Source organism: Pelobates fuscus, chromosome 2 (assembly GCF_036172605.1).
Source record: "Pelobates fuscus isolate aPelFus1 chromosome 2, aPelFus1.pri, whole genome shotgun sequence".
In the NCBI taxonomy this organism is placed as follows: Eukaryota; Metazoa; Chordata; class Amphibia; order Anura; family Pelobatidae; genus Pelobates; species Pelobates fuscus.
Genome location: NC_086318.1, coordinates 169268951 through 169289512, shown reverse-complemented (window position 1 = coordinate 169289512; position 20562 = coordinate 169268951). Strand labels below are relative to the sequence as shown.

The 20562-nt window shown below is 42.1% G+C and overlaps 1 protein-coding gene across 1 annotated transcript in view; it reads left to right on the top strand.

Moving 5' to 3' along the window:
* Window positions 1-20562, top strand: part of COL21A1 (collagen type XXI alpha 1 chain) — a 406528-nt gene that overhangs the window by 303900 nt on the left and 82066 nt on the right. Inside the window, exons 14-16 of the mRNA XM_063442941.1 lie at window positions 4135-4188; window positions 6945-6998; window positions 7673-7726. Of these exons, the coding sequence (XP_063299011.1) occupies window positions 4135-4188; window positions 6945-6998; window positions 7673-7726 (162 nt within the window). The remainder of the gene's footprint in view (window positions 1-4134; window positions 4189-6944; window positions 6999-7672; window positions 7727-20562) is intronic.

The following is a 20562-nucleotide window of genomic DNA, read 5'->3' as shown; positions in this document are numbered from 1 at the left end:
TAACACTCGTCTCTCAGAAAGTGAAAGACAATACAGGAGAAGGGAGGGTCTGTGCATGTACTGTGGAGTAAGAGGTCACCTACGCCTAAATTGCCCTAACCGTCCGGGAAACGCTCGCACCTAAGTTTCTCAAGAGGACAGGCCTTGGGTGTTTCTATCTTGTCCTCTATATATGATTACAAGGATCATATGCTTCTGTAACTGTTTCTTTAGCTTGGGAAAAGGAAGTACTTAATGCTATGGCATTGATAGATTCCGGAGCAGCTGAAAGCTTTATTGACCAAGCCTTTGTCACGAACCACTCTATCCCATTTCAGCTAAGGGATACACCCATGGCCGTTGAGGCCATAGATGGTAGACCATTATCAGACCCTGTTATTTTTCGTGAGACTTTACCAGTTAGGTTAACTATTGGTATTCTACACGAGGAGGGAATATCTCTCATGCTTATCTCATCTCCTTCAGTTCCAATAGTCTTGGGGTATCCCTGGCTTAAGAAGCATAACCCTATTATTGATTGGGAACAAGGTGAGATAATCTCCTGGGGTCAGGGTTGCCAGAGAGGTTGTTTAGAGAAAATCTCACCAGTTTGCGTAGTTGACGCACCAAGTAACTCTAACCAGTCCACAGATTTACAGATACCATCTCAGTAACTGGATTTAAAGGCAGTCTTTGATAAAAAGAGGGCTGATACTTTACCCCCACACAGGTCCTTTGACTGTAAGATTAGACTCCTGCCTGGTACTATGCCTCCGAGGGGTACTGTATATCCTCTGTCCACTAAGGAGAACTTAGTCTTAGAGGAATACATACGGGAGAACCTAGACAAGGGATTTATTAGGAGATCCTCTTCTCCAGCCGGGGCCGGTTTCTTTTTTGTAGATAAGAAAGACGGCACTCTACGGCCTTGCATTGATTATCGGGGCTTGAAAAAGATAACGATCAGAAATGCTTATCCTATTCCCTTGATTACTGAGTTATTTGATCGACTGAAAGGCTCCAAGATTTTTACCAAGTTAGATCTCAGGGGAGCTTATAACTTCAGCAGGGTGACGAATGGAAAACGGCTTTCAATACCCGGTATGGCCACTATGAGTATACGGTAATGCCCTTCGGGCTTTGCAATGCTCCTGCTGTATTCCAGGACCTAATTAATGAGGTTCTTAGGGAATTTCAACATGAATGTGTTATAGTTTATTTGGATGATATACTAATACACTCTAGAGAGCCTGAGACTCACCACAAACAAGTCAGAAGGGTATTGCGTAAGCTTCTACAATATGGTTTGTACTGCAAATTGGAGAAGTGTAGCTTTGACCAATCTCAGATAAACTTTCTTGGTTACGTTATTTCTGGAGACGGGTTTAGGATGGACCCGGTTAAACTCCAATCAATTTTAGATTGGCCATTACCCAAGGGACTCAAGGCCATTCAGAGGTTTATCGGATTCTCCAATTATTATAGGCGCTTCATTAAGGGGTACTCGTCTATTATTGCTCCTATTACCAATATGACTAGACAGGGTGCTGATACCAAGACCTGGTCTCCTGAGGCGCTTGTTGCTTTCAGAACACTCAAGGAACAGTTTGCCTCAGCACCGATATTAGTTCATCCTGACACCTCTTTGCCTTTTTTACTCGAGGTAGACGCCTCAGAGACAGGTATAGGATCTATCTTGTCCCAAAGGCTAGGTTTGAATAAACCGCTGCACCCATGTGGTTTTTTTTCCAAGAAATTGTCTGGGCCTGAAAGCAGATATGATATTGGTGACAGGGAACTATTAGCGGTCATTATGGCTTTAAAGGAGTGGAGACATTTGTTGGAAGGGACTTTACACCCGGTTACTATTTTGACGGATCACAAGAATTTGTCCTATATAGGGGAAGCCAAGCGCTTGTCCGCCAGGCAGGCTCGTTGGTCTTTGTTCCTTACTCATTTCAACTACGTGCTCACTTATAGACCTGGTTCTAAGAACTCCAAGGCTGATGCATTGTCCCGCCAACATGAACCTTCTACTATGTCTGATATGATTTTTTCTTCTGTAGTTCCCAAGTGTAATATTGTTGCCAACACGAGCATCAAGATTCACTCCCCGTTGCTTGCTGAGATCAAGAAAGTACAGCATCTGGCTCCCAGACTTGGTGGTCCTGAGGAAAGGTCTTGGGTGGTCCGGGAAGATGTGCATGCCCCTCGTCTCCTCAGGGCATTTCATGCTCGTTTTCCGTCTCGCCCCGGTTCCTTCCGCCCGGTGGGCGTTTCTGAGAGGGGGGGTACTGTCAGGGTACCTGAAGTCTCTACCTCGGAGGAGGTTAGACTTTCTAACGGCCGTCCTCTCAGGGGGGCTGATTCACCCAATCCTCACAGCTCTCATAGCCGTTTACACGCCGGCCACGATAGCCCCGCTTCCTTTTATGACGCGGCGCTCAGGAGCCGACGTCATGACGGCAATCACGTCCCGACCTGTCAATCTAGTTCCGAACAACAAATCAGGGCTCGGCAGGGGCGGAGTCATCAATTAAAGAGCCAAGGTATAAAATAGGGATGTGTGTAATGGTTCATTGCCCTGTCGTGGTTCTAGCTTGTCTAGTCACTCAGTGCTCTTATTACTGTTTGTCTTTTTGGTTCTGACTCGGCTTGTATTTTCGTTCCTGCCTAACTCTCGTATCCTTTGACCTCGGCTCGTCTCTCGCTTACCTGTTCTCTCGTTCCCTCGACCTCGGCTTGTCTCAGACCATTCTTTGCTTTCTCCATACGTTAGTCCGGCCATTCTAAGGTCCGGTATACGTACCTAGCTCCTGTTTGTATTCTGCGTGCTGGATCCCTGTCCCGATCCTGACAGTAAGGTCTTGACAAAACCCCTGTCTATTAAATTATCAGCTGCTCCAGAATCTATGAGCGCTAAAACATCTATACACTTCTCACCCCAAGTTAAGGTGATGGGGAGAAGTAATCTTTTAGAGGGAGTAAAGGGGATTCTGATGTCACACTGAAGGCCGGTCCCCTGAGCGACCTTAGGTGTGACCGTTTTCCAGATGCACTGGACAATCTAAGATGACCTTTCTGGCCACAATATAGGCAGAGCTCCTCTTTTCTCCTATACTATGTCTCTGCCTCGGACAATTTGGTCACTCCTAGTTGCATGGGCTCAGTATCCATAGACGAAGAAACATTAGGAACCGAGGCCCTAGGAGTTATAGGGGTAACAGTAAGACATTTAACACGAGTCTTCTGTTGGGCTCTTTCCCTTAGCCTGTTATAAATGTTGATTAGATAATCAATAAGGTCTTCTAGAAGGAATGAAAGATCTCTGGCTGCTACGCAGAAACCAAAACACTGTTGGTCCAATCCACCTCAGAGGCAAGAGTGAGGAAACTAATAGCATAATCCACTATGTATCTCTTTCCTTGCTTAATCCTTGTAAGAGATCTAGCTGCACTCTTCTCTCTGCTAGGTGGATCAAACACTTTATGGAAGGCTCTTACCGAGGTCTTGTAATCATAAACCAACATGGCAGATGTTGGTTGACATGGAAGACGTTTCAAAATTAAACTATCTTGTTTATAAACCCTCGACAGGTCTTACAATCGCCAGTAGGAAACCCACAAAAGGTGGATTCGAAGCATGAATTACTGAGCCTTAGAATGGTCAGACTTAACGTATTAAATTAGTGAGATTTAAGGTCAAGAACAAATCAATATCAGGGATACAGAATACAAGACAAAGCCGGGTCATGATACCAGAAACCACAAGTCAAACACGAAGTCAAGGTCAAGATACCAGAAATCACAAGTCAGATTAAAAGCTGAGGTAAAACACAGGAAATCACAAGGGAATCTCTAGAAGCACTAAACAAGGATCTAACAAGAAACCATGATAGGGAAATGAATAAGTTACAGTCTGTGCAATCAGATGCAAAACTGGTGCAATGTGATTGTTAATGGATATTTCCAATTATTATATATTATATATTATCCAATATATTTCATAATAACACTATTAACTGAATGCAAAATGGTTTTAAGAAAATAATGATAGGCTCTTTTTTAACTTGGATAGTAAAGTGTAAATTGAATTAATTATCTTTTAATTACGCAATAAATTGAATATGTTTTGTATTTAAAATTCTTCAATCAGGGTGAACGAGGACCAAAAGGAGATAAAGGTGTTGCAGGAATTGATGGCAAAAAGGTAAATGTATAATGTATTATTACTCAGCCTGTTATTCATTTTGTTATTACTGACAATGAATGATTTAATGAGTGTAGGGTTTGTTTATTTATTTAATTACCTCAAACATCCTGTGGCACTAGATAAAATAAAAAGACACACAAATGGTTATATAGTATACTAAGTGTTTATATTTCTGCATAGCCCATAATCAGGGTTAAATTATGTGGGACATGTTTCTTCAAAATTCTTTCAAAAGATGTGTCAAATACACTTATTCCTCTAAATCAGGGGTTCCCAACCAAGTCCTCAAGTACCCCTACCAGTCCAGGATTTACCAGTCCAGGATTTTCAGGACTGGTAGGGGTTATTTGAGGACTGGGTTAGGATCCACTGCTCTAAATAATTACCCATTCTGCTACACGTCTTAACAAATAATTCAGTAAACCTAAAAATTACACTGTTGCATTTAATTTTGCACTTTAATAATTCTGTATTTTTTTTTTTTGTGAGGGACTGCCAATCCCTCAAATTTCTTTACCAGTGTGCTTCTTTTCTATAGAAGTAGAAGGTTCTATATGTGTATAACTTAATATGACAGCAACAAATCAATTCTTAGAAGCTGGTTTATCTTAAGAAATTAAAATGGCCTTGTTGAAAACATTTTTTTTTTATTTTTTTTTTTTGTTAATCTTTGTTTTATTGTGGCATAAGTGATGGGATACAGAAGAGAAAAGGTTAGAGTACGGTTTGTTCACAAAATGGGGTTAATACAACATTTGCATCTGATAGGTACACTTCCTTGTTCAGTGATGCCACTATTTTGTTATGTTGATTATCGAAACAGGTATAGTACAGTTTAACGGTAAATAAAGAACGATTATAAAATTTTGTGTCTGTAAACTGTAGTTGGAAAAAACAAGCTATGGATCATAAGGTCCGATTAGTACCTCGCTAAGTTAATAAAGTCAGACATTTGGGAACACATGAGTAAACAGTAAGCTCACAGTTGAAAGCAACATAGGAGTTAAAATAGATGCAGGCATAAGGCAAGTAACGATAAGATAATGACCTCGCTTGGTATGTGGTAGCATGTCAACAAGATTAATAGGCAAGCTCTATAATATTAAGGCATATCTGATTCTATGTAGTGCGAGGCACTGGCTAGATAACAGCTTTACTCTAGTGAGCTGTGTGGCCACTGGGCATACACGCAATTAAGAGTGAAACATTTCTTATCATGAGATTACGTTTTTGCAAGCACGCTGGTAGCCTTATCAGGTATTTACCAATGCATGCATCCATTGAAGCGGGTTCTGGTAGGCGGCTAGAATAAGAAAAACGAGTGAGAATCAGTCAGTCTAGCAGCATCCATGAACATATCAAGGCGTGAGAAGTGGGTTGCAGTCGCGGCCGCCACTGGGTTTCAGCATTTGGTGCAGCCTTTCTTTGTGTGAGCGCGGCTTTCAGCCAACTCCTTGGAGTGGTAGTCCCTGCGTGTCCGCATTCAGGCTATGCCACGGCACCCCTGTTCTCTCTTCATCCCTCCAGGCGAGCTGTCTGAGAAGGGTAGGTGCACTGTCCTGCCATCGGCTTGAGGGTCTGCGTGGTCCATGCTCCTTGCATCTTCGGCCCAAGGCCTGTGCGGGCACCCGTGCCTGTGTTCCATTGATCCCTTCACCAGGATCGTGGGCCCCCGGGTCTGTCGTGTTACAGACCTCCCCTGGGGTGTATGGATGGCTGTGGGGAGTTACCACCACTTGGGTCCCCGGCTTGGAAGAAGAGCCAGCATAGAGTCCAGCATTTCCCTTCCCCCGTGTAGCAAGAGGTGCAGATAGGGGTGTGCCCTGCTTTAGGGTGAGCTCTGAATGGGGCGGTAAATTAGTCGCTTTAAGGGCATCTTTGGGCCTTGAGATATTAGGGGTCAGTGTCACCTGAGGTCTGTGGTCAAGTCGCTCCCAAAAGTCCTGGCACAGTGCCTCAAATCTGGCATTAAAAGTGATCAGCCACTCCTGGGTCCCCTGGCTTGCTTGTGACTGTAGCTTTTCCCGGCTGGCGGCCATCTTAGGTGTGCCTAGTGGGCCTTGCTCGGGCTGTCTGTGCGGTAGTATGTTTGTGAGGTTGCCTTGCATGCTGTATGGACCGGGATAACCCCCACCGGTCCGGGGGGGGGGGGGGGGAACAGGTGGTTCATGCATAACCCGCGGTCCCCGACTGGAGGAACGGCCGTTTCCACCCTCCGTTAGACTCGCCTGGTGTGCAGGTGTGTAGGCCGCCGGTGCTGCGTCTGGCCGTGGTCCGGCGCGTTTGTCTCTGTGCTCGGGTCGGAGCTCTCCCCCGTCATTAGAGTCGGTTCGGTACCCGGCTGGGTGAGTTTTGGGGTTGGCATCCCGCTTAGTAGTGCAGTAATCTGCGGCAGTTGTAGGGAGCTCACGGCAAACACGTCCGGCGGCCATGATGGTCAGGCCCCGCCCCCCGAAAACATTTTTTTTAAGGTACATAAAGGACAGTCAGTAGTACTATAGGTTATATAAAATGTAATCTAGTATTTCCAACTCTCGATTACTTCTAAAGCTTAAATTGGGCAATTTTAATTTGGAGAGCTATATTTAAGCTGCTTACAATCTCAAGTGTATAGGAGATTTTTAATAATGAATCTACTGAATGGTATAGTTACCATCATATAAATGAAAGTCAATACTGCATAATAATTTATATTGGTGATAACAAGTTTCTTTAAACACTCATAGTTTTAATAACAATGATTTCAATTATAGGGCACAAAAGGAGACAAAGGAAGTACAGGGGCATTTGGAAAACCAGGGAGACCTGTAAGTATAATAAATTTTTGGTCTTTTACTATTAACTTATATTTGTTAATGTATTATACTAACATATTTTTTTCTGGTAGTGTGATAGAAAATTGTACATATGTAATTATTAATTCTATCAATATTATCGCTTCAATAGAAAAATGCTTAACAAGATGATTTGAGATATGTTTAATAAGCCATTCTGGGTGACCAACAATATTTTTTGTAAACATGCTCTGCATATCATTTGATCTTAAATTGAGGATAGTGAATATTGAATAGTTATCGATACAGTGATCTCCACCATAATGCATCATCTGGTTTTTTTTAATACCTTTTGTTTCTATCATAAAATCATTTGAAAGTTATACATTCTAACATTTACTATAGTGTTGTCTTTCCCACACTGTTCCTTGAGAAATGACCTTTACAGTATGCTGCTGTTACTTCAGTGACCTGCCTTCTAGCAAGGAACATCTCGAGCAACAGAGATGTAGTTTACAAACATCTAAGTCACACATTATAGTTGTGGTTTAACAACAGGTTCTTCTAAAGGTAGATTACCTATTACCGATTAAAGTTATACAACAGTAAAAAATCATATGTTATCAATCTACAGAGATACAGGTCAAAGTGCAACATGTCTATACAGTTTCATATGCTTAATATTATTTTATCCTGCTATTCTACAGGGAGAGTCGGGAATAGATGGGAAGGATGGCATGCCGGGGTACCCTGGTTCAAAGGTAGGCATGTGACAGTTATATATACTACAATATCATATAAATAAAAATATTGCACTGTTAAGATTAAAGAAGCACTTCAAGCACCATAACCACTACAGCCACTGGTGCCCTGGCAACCCCCATAGTAAATTGTCAATAATTTTAGAATTTGTCTTCGTACCTGGAGTCTTCTTGGTGCCACTCCCCGCCTCCACTATAGCCCAATGGCTGTGCAGGACTAAGTTGATTGCCTGAGAGCAATCAGCCAATGTTTTCAGTCAATGGACTATCCCTATATTGCTGGGCTTAGCTCAGCTTTTAATTTTTCTGCATTGCCTGCAGGAAGGCAGGAAGGGGCACCCTGTCACCCCCAGAGAAGAAGTCAAACAAAATAATGGTTTGACTACAGGGCGTGCTGTAGAGGTTATGGTACTTGGAGTGTTCCTTTAAAGAATTGGTTTGTCCGATTGTTCATAGGAGCAGGAATCAATCAAAAGTATATTATTTTTTTAAATTGAATGCCCTCCCCCAATAACTAATGATTATTATGTACTGCAATGGTATCACATTCACTCATCTATAAGTATATGTTCCTAAATTTGGTATTGTAAAATTTCAATATTTGCAGATCACTTGAAAATCTTTAGTGAATGCATTGAAAAAACGCCTGCTTTATCCATCCAAAAAGATTGGACAATAAAGTGGTAGTTGTTGTTGAACTTTTTATATGTTTAAAAGTATTAATAAAATGAATGGAAAGTTTGAATACAGTTGTTAAGGCTCCCTTAGGCTGACCATAAGTTTTGTTTTGAGACTATCGGAGACCTGAGCGGGGATGTACCGAAAGGCAAGATATTGAGTTTACTTTTGTCCGTTCTCAGAGTTTTCATTTTATCATTTTTGCTTAAGTTTTGTTTTTGCCCAAATGCTAGGAATGTGTTTGTTGATTATGTTTGGCCATAAAGCTTTTTAGTACTCAAGAGGAGGTCACTGTATGCTATTGAATACAGATGAACTAAAGTGTAATAATTTTCATGATGGAGATTGTAGTCAAATCATGAAGAAACAAGCATCTCATTGGTGAATTAAGAAGACATTTACTAAATGTAGACAGATTTAGATATAAATGGCAAAGCTGAAAACTATATTCAGTTGTGATGGAATTTCTTTCAAAATATGACATGTTCCCACAAGATTGGATATTACTATAAAATGTCTCAATCCCCAGATCCACACAATTAACTCCAATGTCTCTTTAGCCCTTATACATGTGAGTGTTGTTAATGAAATGAGTTGTGGGAATTGAATTTCCCAAATGTTTCTTCTATCATAAAGATCAGGTCATGGGATCTAACTCTAACTCTATATACATGTCCAGATCATGACAGTGATACTGCTAAAATGTTCCCTCTCCCTACTCTCATTAATTTACTATGCCAGAGGCTAAGCACCATCTCAAGCAGAAATTGTGCTGCCTACCCCATTTCTAAAACTTTATATATGCATATGTTAGCTGCATTCCTTAAAAAAAATGATATGTCAAAATGCCTCATCAAGTGGTCTTAACACGTTGCCTCTAGTCATGGGCCCTGGTAAGTGCTACAGCTTTTTAACAGTGTGCTGAACTGGGCTATTGTCAGACTGGCTGTTCCCTATTACCATATCCTCCTGGTATACAGACAGGGACATATGAAGCCACCCTCCTACACCCTAGAAATATGAAAAAAGAGGGTGGCTAAGATATGTATATTATAATTTATTTCTGTGTATGTGTGTCAGGGGTGGTGTGTATGTTCCTATGTGTCAGTGTGTATCTGTGTATGTTAGTTTGCAACAGTGTATGTGTTTGTGTGTCAATACATGTATGTATGTAAGGGTTAAATTGTCATCTACTAATTGACAATTGAGTTACGCCTACACTTAATTGATTCCGTATTTCACATGTGAAAAGCAAGGGTTCTGGTACTTGGGCACTAGGCTGTCTTAGAGTCTATCGCTTTCTTTCCTGGCCAATCCATGTCAGCATCACCAGCCCAGGGTCAGGCAGTGCAGCAGGTGCAGGCAGGGGATCTAGTCAGGCTGACTCTGACCAAGTTCATATATCTTATCAGAGGATGAATAGAGTATGGATCACCCTTCTATCCTAGACAGTTAAGTGGTTGATACACTAATTTATCTAATTAGAGACACCCTAAGAATCCCAGAGGATTGTGGAGATGCTAAGGACTCAGATATATATACTTTGAGGACCTGCACAGGAAAATTATTATTTTCCCTATATACTCCACCATTATAGATCTAATGGAATCAGAATGGGGATCAAAGAAGACAAAACATTTTCAACCCAAGGGAAAGTCAATATATTATTTCCATTCCAATTAACAGACACATCATTCAGGAAAATTGGGGGTATAGCACAGTGGTAGAGAATGTGACTGCAGTTCAAGAGGTCTCAAGTACAAATTCTGATGCTCCCCATAAAAAAGAAAATCGTGAATTCAAAATTACCTTCAAATCCTTTTCTTGGGTGCCATTGATACTACTATTTTAAAAACACAACACTGAAAGTGGATGTGGCTATAATCAAAGTGGCAAAAATAACTGTTTTACCAATAGAAAGTGCAGCATCACAGAAGCATTGGTAGTCTTTGCCAAGCTTATATACAAAGCTATGGGCCATTCAGTTTCAGCCAAAGGAGCTCTTTGGTTGAGAACATGGGGTGCAGATAATTCATCAAAACTAACCTATGCCTACTTCCTTTTCAGGGAAACCTTCTATTTGGAAAACCCTTAGACAATGCTACCTAAAGTGGCTGAAGGGGAAAAAAAGTTCTTCTGCCACAAGACAGAAGAATAAAGTAATATCCTAACAGTTGGAGCAAAGGATACAAACAACTAAATTCCCTTTGAGACTCCAGATCTTATAGCCTAGGAGAGCATAATCTAGAGTGCCATATTCCAAGGAGATATCTGACTGCCATTTTGGAGTCAAGAATGAATTTGTTCCTAGTTTGTTGCAAAATTGGAAGCGCTTCAGATGGGGTTTTTTGCCTTTCTTTGGATCAACAGAAAAAACATATGTGAGAAAGACTGAACTTGATGGACGCAAGTCAATTTTCAGCTAAAGGCCTATGAGAGAACTCAGCGGGCTAATACATCATCAGTAGAATCTATTCTCTCCCCAGAGAGGTTCAGATCCTGGCAGGGTTGACTCCGGTTCAGATCCTGGCAGGGTTGACTCCGCTCTTCATTCTTCTAAATAGGGTATTAGTAACAACCCCTGGATGTACTTAACAACCAGAGTAATCTGAATGTACCTTTCCTGATTACATACTTTGTTATTATTATTATGTAGCTATGTGACATACTGGAAGGAACAACAGAGACAATCCTCCAAAGCCCAAAAGAGGAACAGGAAAATCGTTAATTCGGCAGACAGCGAGAAACAGATATTCAAGGTAGAAGCCCGCCTTGCAAAATTTAATTGAATCTGGTCCTTGCATATCACAGATCTTTCAGTTCTGTCAGTTATAGAGAAAAAGGAAAAACCTATGCAAGAATGCATAGAAAAGTTCCTTCAACAGGAAGTGATTTGTTATATTCCTTCCAAAGAAAGATTTCAAGGAATTTACTCTTCGGTTTTTCTTGCCCAAAGCCATCAGAGAAATGGAGAATGAAGTTGGATCTGAAAAAGGTGAACTCGCTATTAAAGAAAGATCCTTCAAGACGAAGAGTCTTCAGTCTATGGTTCCTCAAATATATATCCTACAGAATGGCTAACCTCCATAAATCCATGGATCTTCAAAACGCATACTATCACATCCCTGTAGCACTTGCGCACAGACAGGATCTAAGGTTCAAGATTTTTGACAGTCAATTCCAATTCCTATGTATGCCATTTGGTCTAAGCTTTGCACCCAGTACATTCACAAATATCCTGTTCAGCCTAAATGCTCTCCTATGGGAATAAGGAATCAGAATATTCCATTATCTGGAAGATATACTGATTGTGAACAAATCAAAGGAAGACTGATAAGAGATAAAGAGACAGTCATTCTGGACTTACACGATTTCGGCTGTAATAGTGTCTGGGTGCTTTCATTATCGCCTATTTTACATGGAAATAGTGCATGTGGGTGCGTACGTCCCTGGGTGCTTCCTCTGTCAGGAATTTAGGTTTAGCCATCCTGTGGGCTCTATCCATTAGTATGGCTTCTGTTGGAAGGTCAGGGGCTAAGGTTTTAAAAAACCCTGTTAGGTATGCCATGAGATCCGGTTGTTTTACTGTCTCCAGTATGCCACCTGGGCGTATGTTTTGTCTCCTAGACCAATCTTCCAAGTCCATAAGTTTAGTTTGGCAGGACTCCAGTTGTTGTTCTATTTTCTGAACATGGTCTGCCATGTCATTGTGTCTTTCGGCGTACTCACCCATGCGGTGTTCCATACGGGCTATACGTTCCCCCAGCTCCTGTACATCTTTTCTAAGGTCCGAGATTGACCTATAAAAGTTGTGGAGTAGGTTTTACGACATCTCTTCTAAGCAGGCTTGGAGGATATCCTGCGTGACAAAAAGGCCTCTGGAGGTTGGAGTGCTTGGTAGCGGCAGTGTGTCGTCGCCATCTTGTTCTTCATCTTGCACGCTGGGGAGTTTTAGTGGTTGATTATGGGCCATAAAGAACCCATTTTTTTTTTCTTTTCCTTTTTCGAGATTCTTCTTCCCCTTTTGTTGGGCCATCTCGAGAGTAGCCTTGTGGGGCTCTATGAGGGTCAGTATCACTGTTTAAGTCGCTTTTGGGTTGATATCGGATGGAGCTTCACTCTCTTGCGACCATCCTCGCCATCGGTCAGGCCACGCCCCCCTGTCTGTCTTTGTATTGCTTTGACCAGCATTGTTATGGGAATTCAGAAGTAAGAACTTTGGGATGGAAGTCAGCATGTTTATTGTGAGCCAGGTTTGAACTGCCATAAAACTACATTTATGAATTTAAAACAGTATACTTGCGTTCAGCAGATCTGTTACCACAAGCAAAATTGTGGTTCTTTTATCATATGTGGTTGCATCCCAAAGGCAAACAATTGAAAGACCTTCAAATTTTAAATCGGGTTTTAATTTAACTCTTTTAGTAAGACTTGCATTTTTTTTGCTATGAATTAAAAATAATGAAAATTACAGAATATTGTTAGTCTTAATATAAAATGTTGCATATTTGCTATCATGAAAAAATAAATATTTGTATTGTATATACAACATACCGTATATACTTGAGTATAAGCCGACCCGAGTATAAGCCGAGGCCCCTAATTTTACCCCAAAAAACTGGGAAAACTTATTGACTCGAGTATGTGGGAAATGCAGCAGCTACTGGATTAATTTCTAAATAAAATTAGATCCTAAAAAAAATTATATTAATTGAATATTTATTTACAGTGTGTGTATATATTGAATGCAGTGTGTGTGTATGAATGCAGTGTGTGTGTATGAATGCAGTGTGTGTATGAGTGCAGTGTGTGTATGAGTGCAGTGTGTGTATGAGTGCAGTGTGTGTATGAGTGCAGTGTGTGTATGAATGCAGTGTGTGTGTATGAGTGCAGTGTGTGTGTATGAGTGCAGTGTGTGTATGAATGCAGTGTGTGTATGAGTGCAGTGTGTGTGTATGAGTGCAGTGTGAGTGTGTGTGATGCAGTGTGTGTTTGTGTATGTGTTGCAGAGCCTTGGTGGGGGTTGGGCATTTTTATTATTATTTTTTTTTTTTTTATATATATAAATCTTTATTTTCATTTTTAAAAAATTCATTCAAGTACAGATACAGCTTTCAACTATAAATTTTAAACACAGTACAAAAAGTTACTTTACAATAGTAATACAATAGATAATAATTATAAATAACAGTAGGGCCGTGCTTCTAATAAACATCTACCAGTATTCTGCTGTATCTACAGCCATACAAACATACCATGCATTACATCTTATCCATACATCCCATTTTCTCTACTGCCTGCGGGTAGCTATCTATATAGGGGGGGGGGGGGGGGTTTGAGTTTTATGGTTAATAAATCTAACCCAAGGGACCCAGACTTCGTTAAATTTTTCTCTAGATATCTTGTTTAGGGCTATCCCAGCTTCCATGCTGCGTTGGTAATCAATCTGTGTACATATATCCTGCCAATTTAACGCACCCATATTTCTCCAATTTCTGGCCATAACTATTTTTATTGCCATACAGATATGAATCATAAGAATTTTTAGTTTTATGTTGCTTTTTGGTAAATCTAAATGAAACAAAAACATTTGAGGCGTGATCGCAGTCCGAACCTCGAACATAAAGTCTACCAATTCTGCTAGGATTAGTTTCATAGGTTTCAGCTCCTCACAGTCCCACCAGATGTGGGAGAATGAACCTAACTCCCTACCACATCTCCAACAGTCTGGTAGGAGTGTGGGTTGAAATCTATGAAGGCGAGTAGGCACCAGGTACCAACGGTATACTAGTTTGAAGTACACTTCCTGTATGTTCACCCCGTGTATATATCTTTTTACTGCTTGTAAACCCAACAACCAGTCCTCCACCGAGGATGAAAAATGAAGTTCTTGCTCCCATTTATTCATTGCTGGCACTTTATCTATTTGCCTTTGACTTCTTACGAATTGATTATATCTGGAAGCAATTTTTTTTTTTATAATGAAATTCTACAAACTGGTCAATTAGAGAACTTTCCGAAAAGTCTTTTCCCATAGTAAAGGATTTTATTCTTAAATAGTTAAAAATTTCCTTCGAAGGGAGGTTATATTTGGATTGTAATATTGGAAATGGCAACATTTTATTATTATTTAAAAGTTCCGCTATTCTTACTACTCCACCATTTTCCCATTCTTGGATATTTATATCCTTTATATAAAGTTTTAGGCTTGTTAATGGGGCATTTAGTGATATGTGTTTTGTTCCGTATTTCTTTTTCAAGTGCTTAACGATATAAATCATTGTATTATTCATCGGATTGCTAGATCTTATATTTTTTAAAAATTCACTGTCGCACCACCAGAGCGATAGAGGTTCAATGTCACCGAGATCTGATTTTTCAATATCTAACCAATTTGGTCTAGCCATTGTAAAATTGTCGCACTTAATTAGGTGTGCTACCATATTGTTCATATATAATTTCTGTATGTCTGGGAAACAAATCCCCCCTTCTTTCCAGTCTCTCTGTAGTATTTCCAATGAGACTCTAGGTCTCCTATCTTGCCAGATATAATTTGATAATTGCCTTTGAAGACCGCGTATCGTCTGGCATGACACCCTCAACGGGAGATTACTAAATAAAAATGTCAACTTAGGAAGGAGATAGAAGTTTACTGCTTCAATCCTACCCAACCAAGAAAGTTCCAATCCCTGCCAATTTTTTAAGATGTTCCTAAAGTGGATGGCAATATCAGTATAATTAAGTTCTCCAGTTTCTCTATAATCTAGAGATAGTTTTACCCCTAAATATTTTATGTTCCTTACTTCCCAGTCGCATTTAAAATCTTTTTTGAGTTTGTCTACGCCTGGTCCACTTAGGCCTTTTATCAGGATTTGTGTTTTCTTTATATTTATTTTATAACCTGAGTGTATACCAAACACGTTAATAAGCCGAAATACGGCTGGGATAGATCTAATAGGATCTGCAAGGGTCAGTAGAACATCATCTGCATATAATGCAATTTTGTTCTCCATCTTATTCACTTTTAGCCCGCTGATGTCTTCATTCTGTCTAATCGCGGCTGCCAACGGTTCTATGGAAAGGATATATAACAGGGGTGCCAAAGGGCATCCCTGTCGCGTCCCATTTCTAATAGGGAACCAGTTTGATTGAAACATGTATCCTGATACTTTGGCTTGAGGATCCTTATATAGCGCCATTGTGCACTCCTTAAAGAAACCCTCGATGCCGAAGGCCCTCAGTACTTCTTCCATGTACTTCCAGTTAACCCGGTCGAAGGCCTTCTCGGCATTATTATTTGTTTTTAATTATTATTTTAATAATTTTGTTTGTTATATTATTTTTTATTTTATTATTATTTTTTAAATATTATTATTTTATTTTATTATTATTTATATTTTTTTCTTCCCCCCTCCCTGCTTGATACATGGCAGGGAGGGGGGCTCTCACTCCCTGGTGGTTCAGTGGCATTGGCAATTCAGTGGAGGGGGCTGGCAGAGAGCGTTTACTTACCTCTCCTGCAGCTCCTGTCAGCTCCCTCCTCCTCCAAGCCGGTCCGGTCAGCTCCCCTGTCAGCTCTCAGTGTAAGTCTTGCGGACGCGCTATGACCCCGCGGCTCTCGCAAGACTTACACTGGGAGCTGACAGGGGAGCTGACCGGACCGGCGCGGAGGAGAAGGGAGCTGACAGGAGCTGCAGGAGAGGTAAGTAACAGCTTCCTGCCAGCCCCCCTCCTACACAGCCCCATTGTCTGTATTATGGCAATGTAAATTATAACATAGTATAAGTCGAGTTGGGGTTTTTCAGCACAAAAAATATGCCGAAAAACTCGACTTATACTCGAGTATATACGGTATTACTTTATTGCCAGGTAAATGCATCAAGGATAAAAGCCTATCTTTCACCCTCTTCCTTTGTGATTGCTCTTAACAGTAACTCAGATGAGCCAGCCAGGCTCATATGATTTTAACAATCTTAATAAAACTTGTATTACTACTTACTGCTTCTCAATTTCTGACATCAACATCTCTGAGAGAGTTAAGGGTATATGATAAAAAGAGGGATCCCAAAAAGCGCTTGAATTCTTTAATCCATTCTTTAGTAGAGCAAAAAAGGATAGCAGTGGCGTCGCTAGGGGGGGGGGGGGGCAGAGCGGGCCATGGCCCCCCCTACATCATGCTGTGCCCCCCCTTGGGCCCCCCCAAATGCCGGCAACTTGCCCCCTCCTCCCCCCCCCCGAAAATAGTGCAGCTGCCATCTGTGGACCTACCTCATTAGGGGCTCGGTCAGGTGCTGCAGCCCTTTGGCAGACCGGGCTCCCAGCTTACAGACCGCACAGGCTGAAAAGACACAGGCTGCAGGCAGCTGGGAGAGAAGGAGGAGGCAGCTGGGAGAAAAGGAGGAGGGAGGAGAGAGAGCTCTGCAGCTTCAGACTCCCACCAGGATCAGCCAGCCCCAGAAAGTCACCTCCCTGCAACCAAAAGGTATGGAAGGGGCAGGGTGGGTGGTTAACATTATGGAAGCTGCAAATTCTGTGTGTGCCAGTGTGTATGTTTAGGTATGTGTACATCTGTGTGTCTGTGTGTATCTGTATCTGTGAGTGTCAGTGTGTATGTGTGTATCTGTGTGTATCTGTATCTGTGAGTGTCAGTGTGTGTCTGTGTGTATCTGTATCTGTGAGTGTCAGTGTGTATCTGTGAGTGTCAGTGTGTATCTGTGAGTGTCAGTGTCAGTGTGTATGTGTGTATCTGTGAGTGTCAGTGTGTATGTGTGTATGTGTGTATCTGTGAGTGTCAGTGTGTATCTGTATCTGTGAGTGTCAGTGTGTATGTGTGAGTGTCAGTGTGTATGTGTATCTGTATCTGTGAGTGTAAGTGTGTATCTGTGAGTGTCAGTGTCAGTGTGTGTGTGTATCTGTGAGTGTCAGTGTGTATGTGTGTATTTCTGTATCTGTGAGTGTCAGTGTGTGTGTGTATCTGTGAGTGTCAGTGTGTACGTGTGAGTGTCAGTGTGTATGTGTGTATCTGTATCTGTGAGTGTCAGTGTGTATCTGTGAGTGTCAGTGTCAGTGTGTATGTGTGTGTATCTGTGAGTGTCAGTGTGTATGTGTGTATCTGTATCTGTGAGTGTCAGTGTGTATCTGTGAGTGTCAGTGTGTATGTGTGTGTATCTGTGAGTGTCAGTGTGTATGTGTGTATCTGTGAGTGTGTGTGTATCTGTATCTGTGAGTGTCAGTGTGTATCTGTGAGTGTCAGTGTGTATGTGTGTGTATCTGTGAGTGTCAGTGTGTATGTGTGTATGTGTGTATCTGTGAGTTTGTGTGTATCTGTATCTGTGAGTGTCAGTGTGTATGTGTGAGTGTCAGTGTGTATCTGTGTCTGTGAGTGTCAGTGTGTATGTGTGAGTGTCAGTGTGTATCTGTGTCTGTGAGTGTCAGTGTGTATGTGTGAGTGTCAGTGTGTATGTGTGAGTGTGAGTGTCAGTGTGTATGTGTAAGTGTCAGTGTGTATCTGTATCTGTGAGTGTCAGTGTGTATCTGTGAGTGTCAGTGTGTATCTGTATCTGTGAGTGTCAGTGTGTATGTGTGAGTGTGTATGTGTGTGTATCTGTGAGTGTATATCTGTATTTGGGAGTGTCAGTGTGTATGTGTGTGTATCTGTGAGTGTCCGTGTGCATCTGTGAGTGTCGGTGTGTATCTGTGAGTATGTGTGTATCTGTGAGTTTCAGTGTGTATCTGTGAGTGTCAGTGTGTATCTGTGAGTATGTTTGTGTGTTAGTGTATATCTGTGTGTACCACTGCACTCAGGTTCCGCTTTTCACTCTGGCCCACAGCCTCAGAGGTGTTCTGCATTAGAAAGACACTGCTAATCCGTCCAACAATAAGTAATAGAATATACAGGCAACACTCCGGGTACTGAAGGTGTATTTATTGAAGGGTAGAACACCACATAAAAGTGCAACTTTTCAGCCCTAGACGGACTTAAACATGATTAAAGCCCTCTAGGGCCGAAACTTTGCACGTTTGCACTTTTAAGGTGTTCTATACTCCAATAAATATATCTTCAGTACCTGGAGTTTTGTCTGTATATTCTATTGCCTTGTATCTGTGTGTGTGTGTATGTGAAGGTATGTGTGTCATTTTGTGTATATTTAGGGATGTGTGTGTGTGTGCGCATGTGTAGGTATGTGTGTGTATGTGTGTGTATATGTGTAGGTATGTGTATCTGTGTATGTAGGTATCTGTATGTGTAGGTATAGGTTTGTATCTGTGGGTGTGCCAGTGTATGTGTGTGAAGGTATATGTTTTTCTCTGTGTGTATGTGCCAGTGTGTTATTGTGTTTTCATATCACTGTGTGTGGCCGCATATGTGTACAGCCTCCTATCCCCTAAACAAGAGTCCCTTATTCCTCCGCTGCAGCCCTTTTTACCCCGCTCTAGCCCACCACCAGTGCCCCTCCCGAGATTTGGTTCTGGATCCGCCACTGCTCGGCAGTCTGTGTGTGTGTCTGTGTGTGTGTCTGTGTGTGTGTATGGACTCAGCTGTGTGTGTGTATGGACTCAGCAGTCTGTGTGTGTGTGTATGGACTCGGCAGTCTGTGTGTGTTGGTGTGTGTGTATGGACTCAGCATTGTGTGTGTGTGTGTATGGACTCAGTAGTGTGTGTGTGTGGACTCAGCAGTCTGTGTGTGTGTTTGTGTATGGACTCAGCAGTCTCTGTGTGTGTGTGTATGGACTCAGCAGTCTGTGTGTGTATGGACTCAGCAGTCTGTGTGTGTGGACTCAGCAGTGTGTGTGTGTGTGTGTGTATGGACTCAGCAATCTGTGTGTGTGTGTGTGTGTATGGACTCAGCAGTTTGTGTGTGTGTGTGTATGGACTCAGCAGTCTGTGTGTGTGTGTGTGTGTGTGTATGGACTCAGCAGTTTGTGTGTGTGTGTGTATGGACTCAGCAGTCTGTGTGTGTGTGTATGGACTCAGCAGTGTGTGTGTGTGTGTATGGACTCAGCAGTCTGTGTGTGTGTGTGTGTGTGTATGGACTCAGCAGTGTGTGTGTGTGGTCTCAGCAGTCTGTGTGTGTGTATGGACTCAGCAGTCCATGTGTGTGTGGACTCAGCAGTCTGTGTGTGTGTGTGGACTCAGCAGTCTGTGTGTGTGTGTGTGTGTGGACTCAGCAGTCTGTGTGTGTGTGTGTGTGTGTGTGTATGGACTCAGCAGTCTGTGTGTGTGTATGGACTCAGCAGTCTCTGTGTGTGTGTGTATGGACTCAGCAGTCTGTGTGTGTGTGTGTGTGTGTGTGTGTGTGTATGGACTCAGCAGTCTGTGTGTGTGTATGGACTCAGCAGTCTGTGTGTGTGTGTGTGTGTGTGTGTGTGTATGGACTCAGCAGTGTGTGTGTATGTATGGACTCAGCAGTCTGTATGTGTGTATGGACTCAGCAGTCTGTGTGTGTGTATGGACTCAGCAGTCTGTGTGTGTGTGTGTGTGTGTGTGTATGGTCAGCAATCTGTCTCTCTCTGTGTGTAAGGCCTCAGCAGGCTGTGTGTGTGTGTGTGTGTGTGTGTGTGTGTATGGACTCAGCAGTGTGTGTGTATGGACTCAGCAGTCTGTGTGTGTGTGGACTCAGCAGTGTGTGTGTGTGTGTGTATGGACTCAGCAGTCTGTGTGTGTGTGTATAGACTCAGCAGTGTGTGTGTGTGTGTGTGTGTGTATGGACTCAGCAGTGTGTGTGTATGGACTCAGAAGTCTCTGTGTGTGTGTGTGTGTGTGTGTGTGTGTGGACTCAGCAGTGTGTGTGTGGACTCAGCAGACTGTGTGTGTGTGTGTATGGACTCAGCAGTCTGTGTGTGTGTGTGTGTATGGACTCAGCAGTCTGTGTGTGTGTATGGACTCAGCAGTCTGTGTGTGTGTATGGACTCAGCAGTCTGTGTGTGTGTGTATGGACTCAGCAGTCTGTGTGTGTGTGTGTGTGTGTGTATGGTCAGCAATCTGTCTCTCTCTGTGTGTAAGGCCTCAGCAGGCTGTGTGTGTGTGTGTGTGTGTGTGTGTGTGTGTGTGTGTGTGTGTGTGTGTGTGTGTGTGGACTCAGCAGTGTGTGTGTATGGACTCAGCAGTCTGTGTGTGTGTGGACTCAGCAGTGTGTGTGTGTGTGTGTATGGACTCA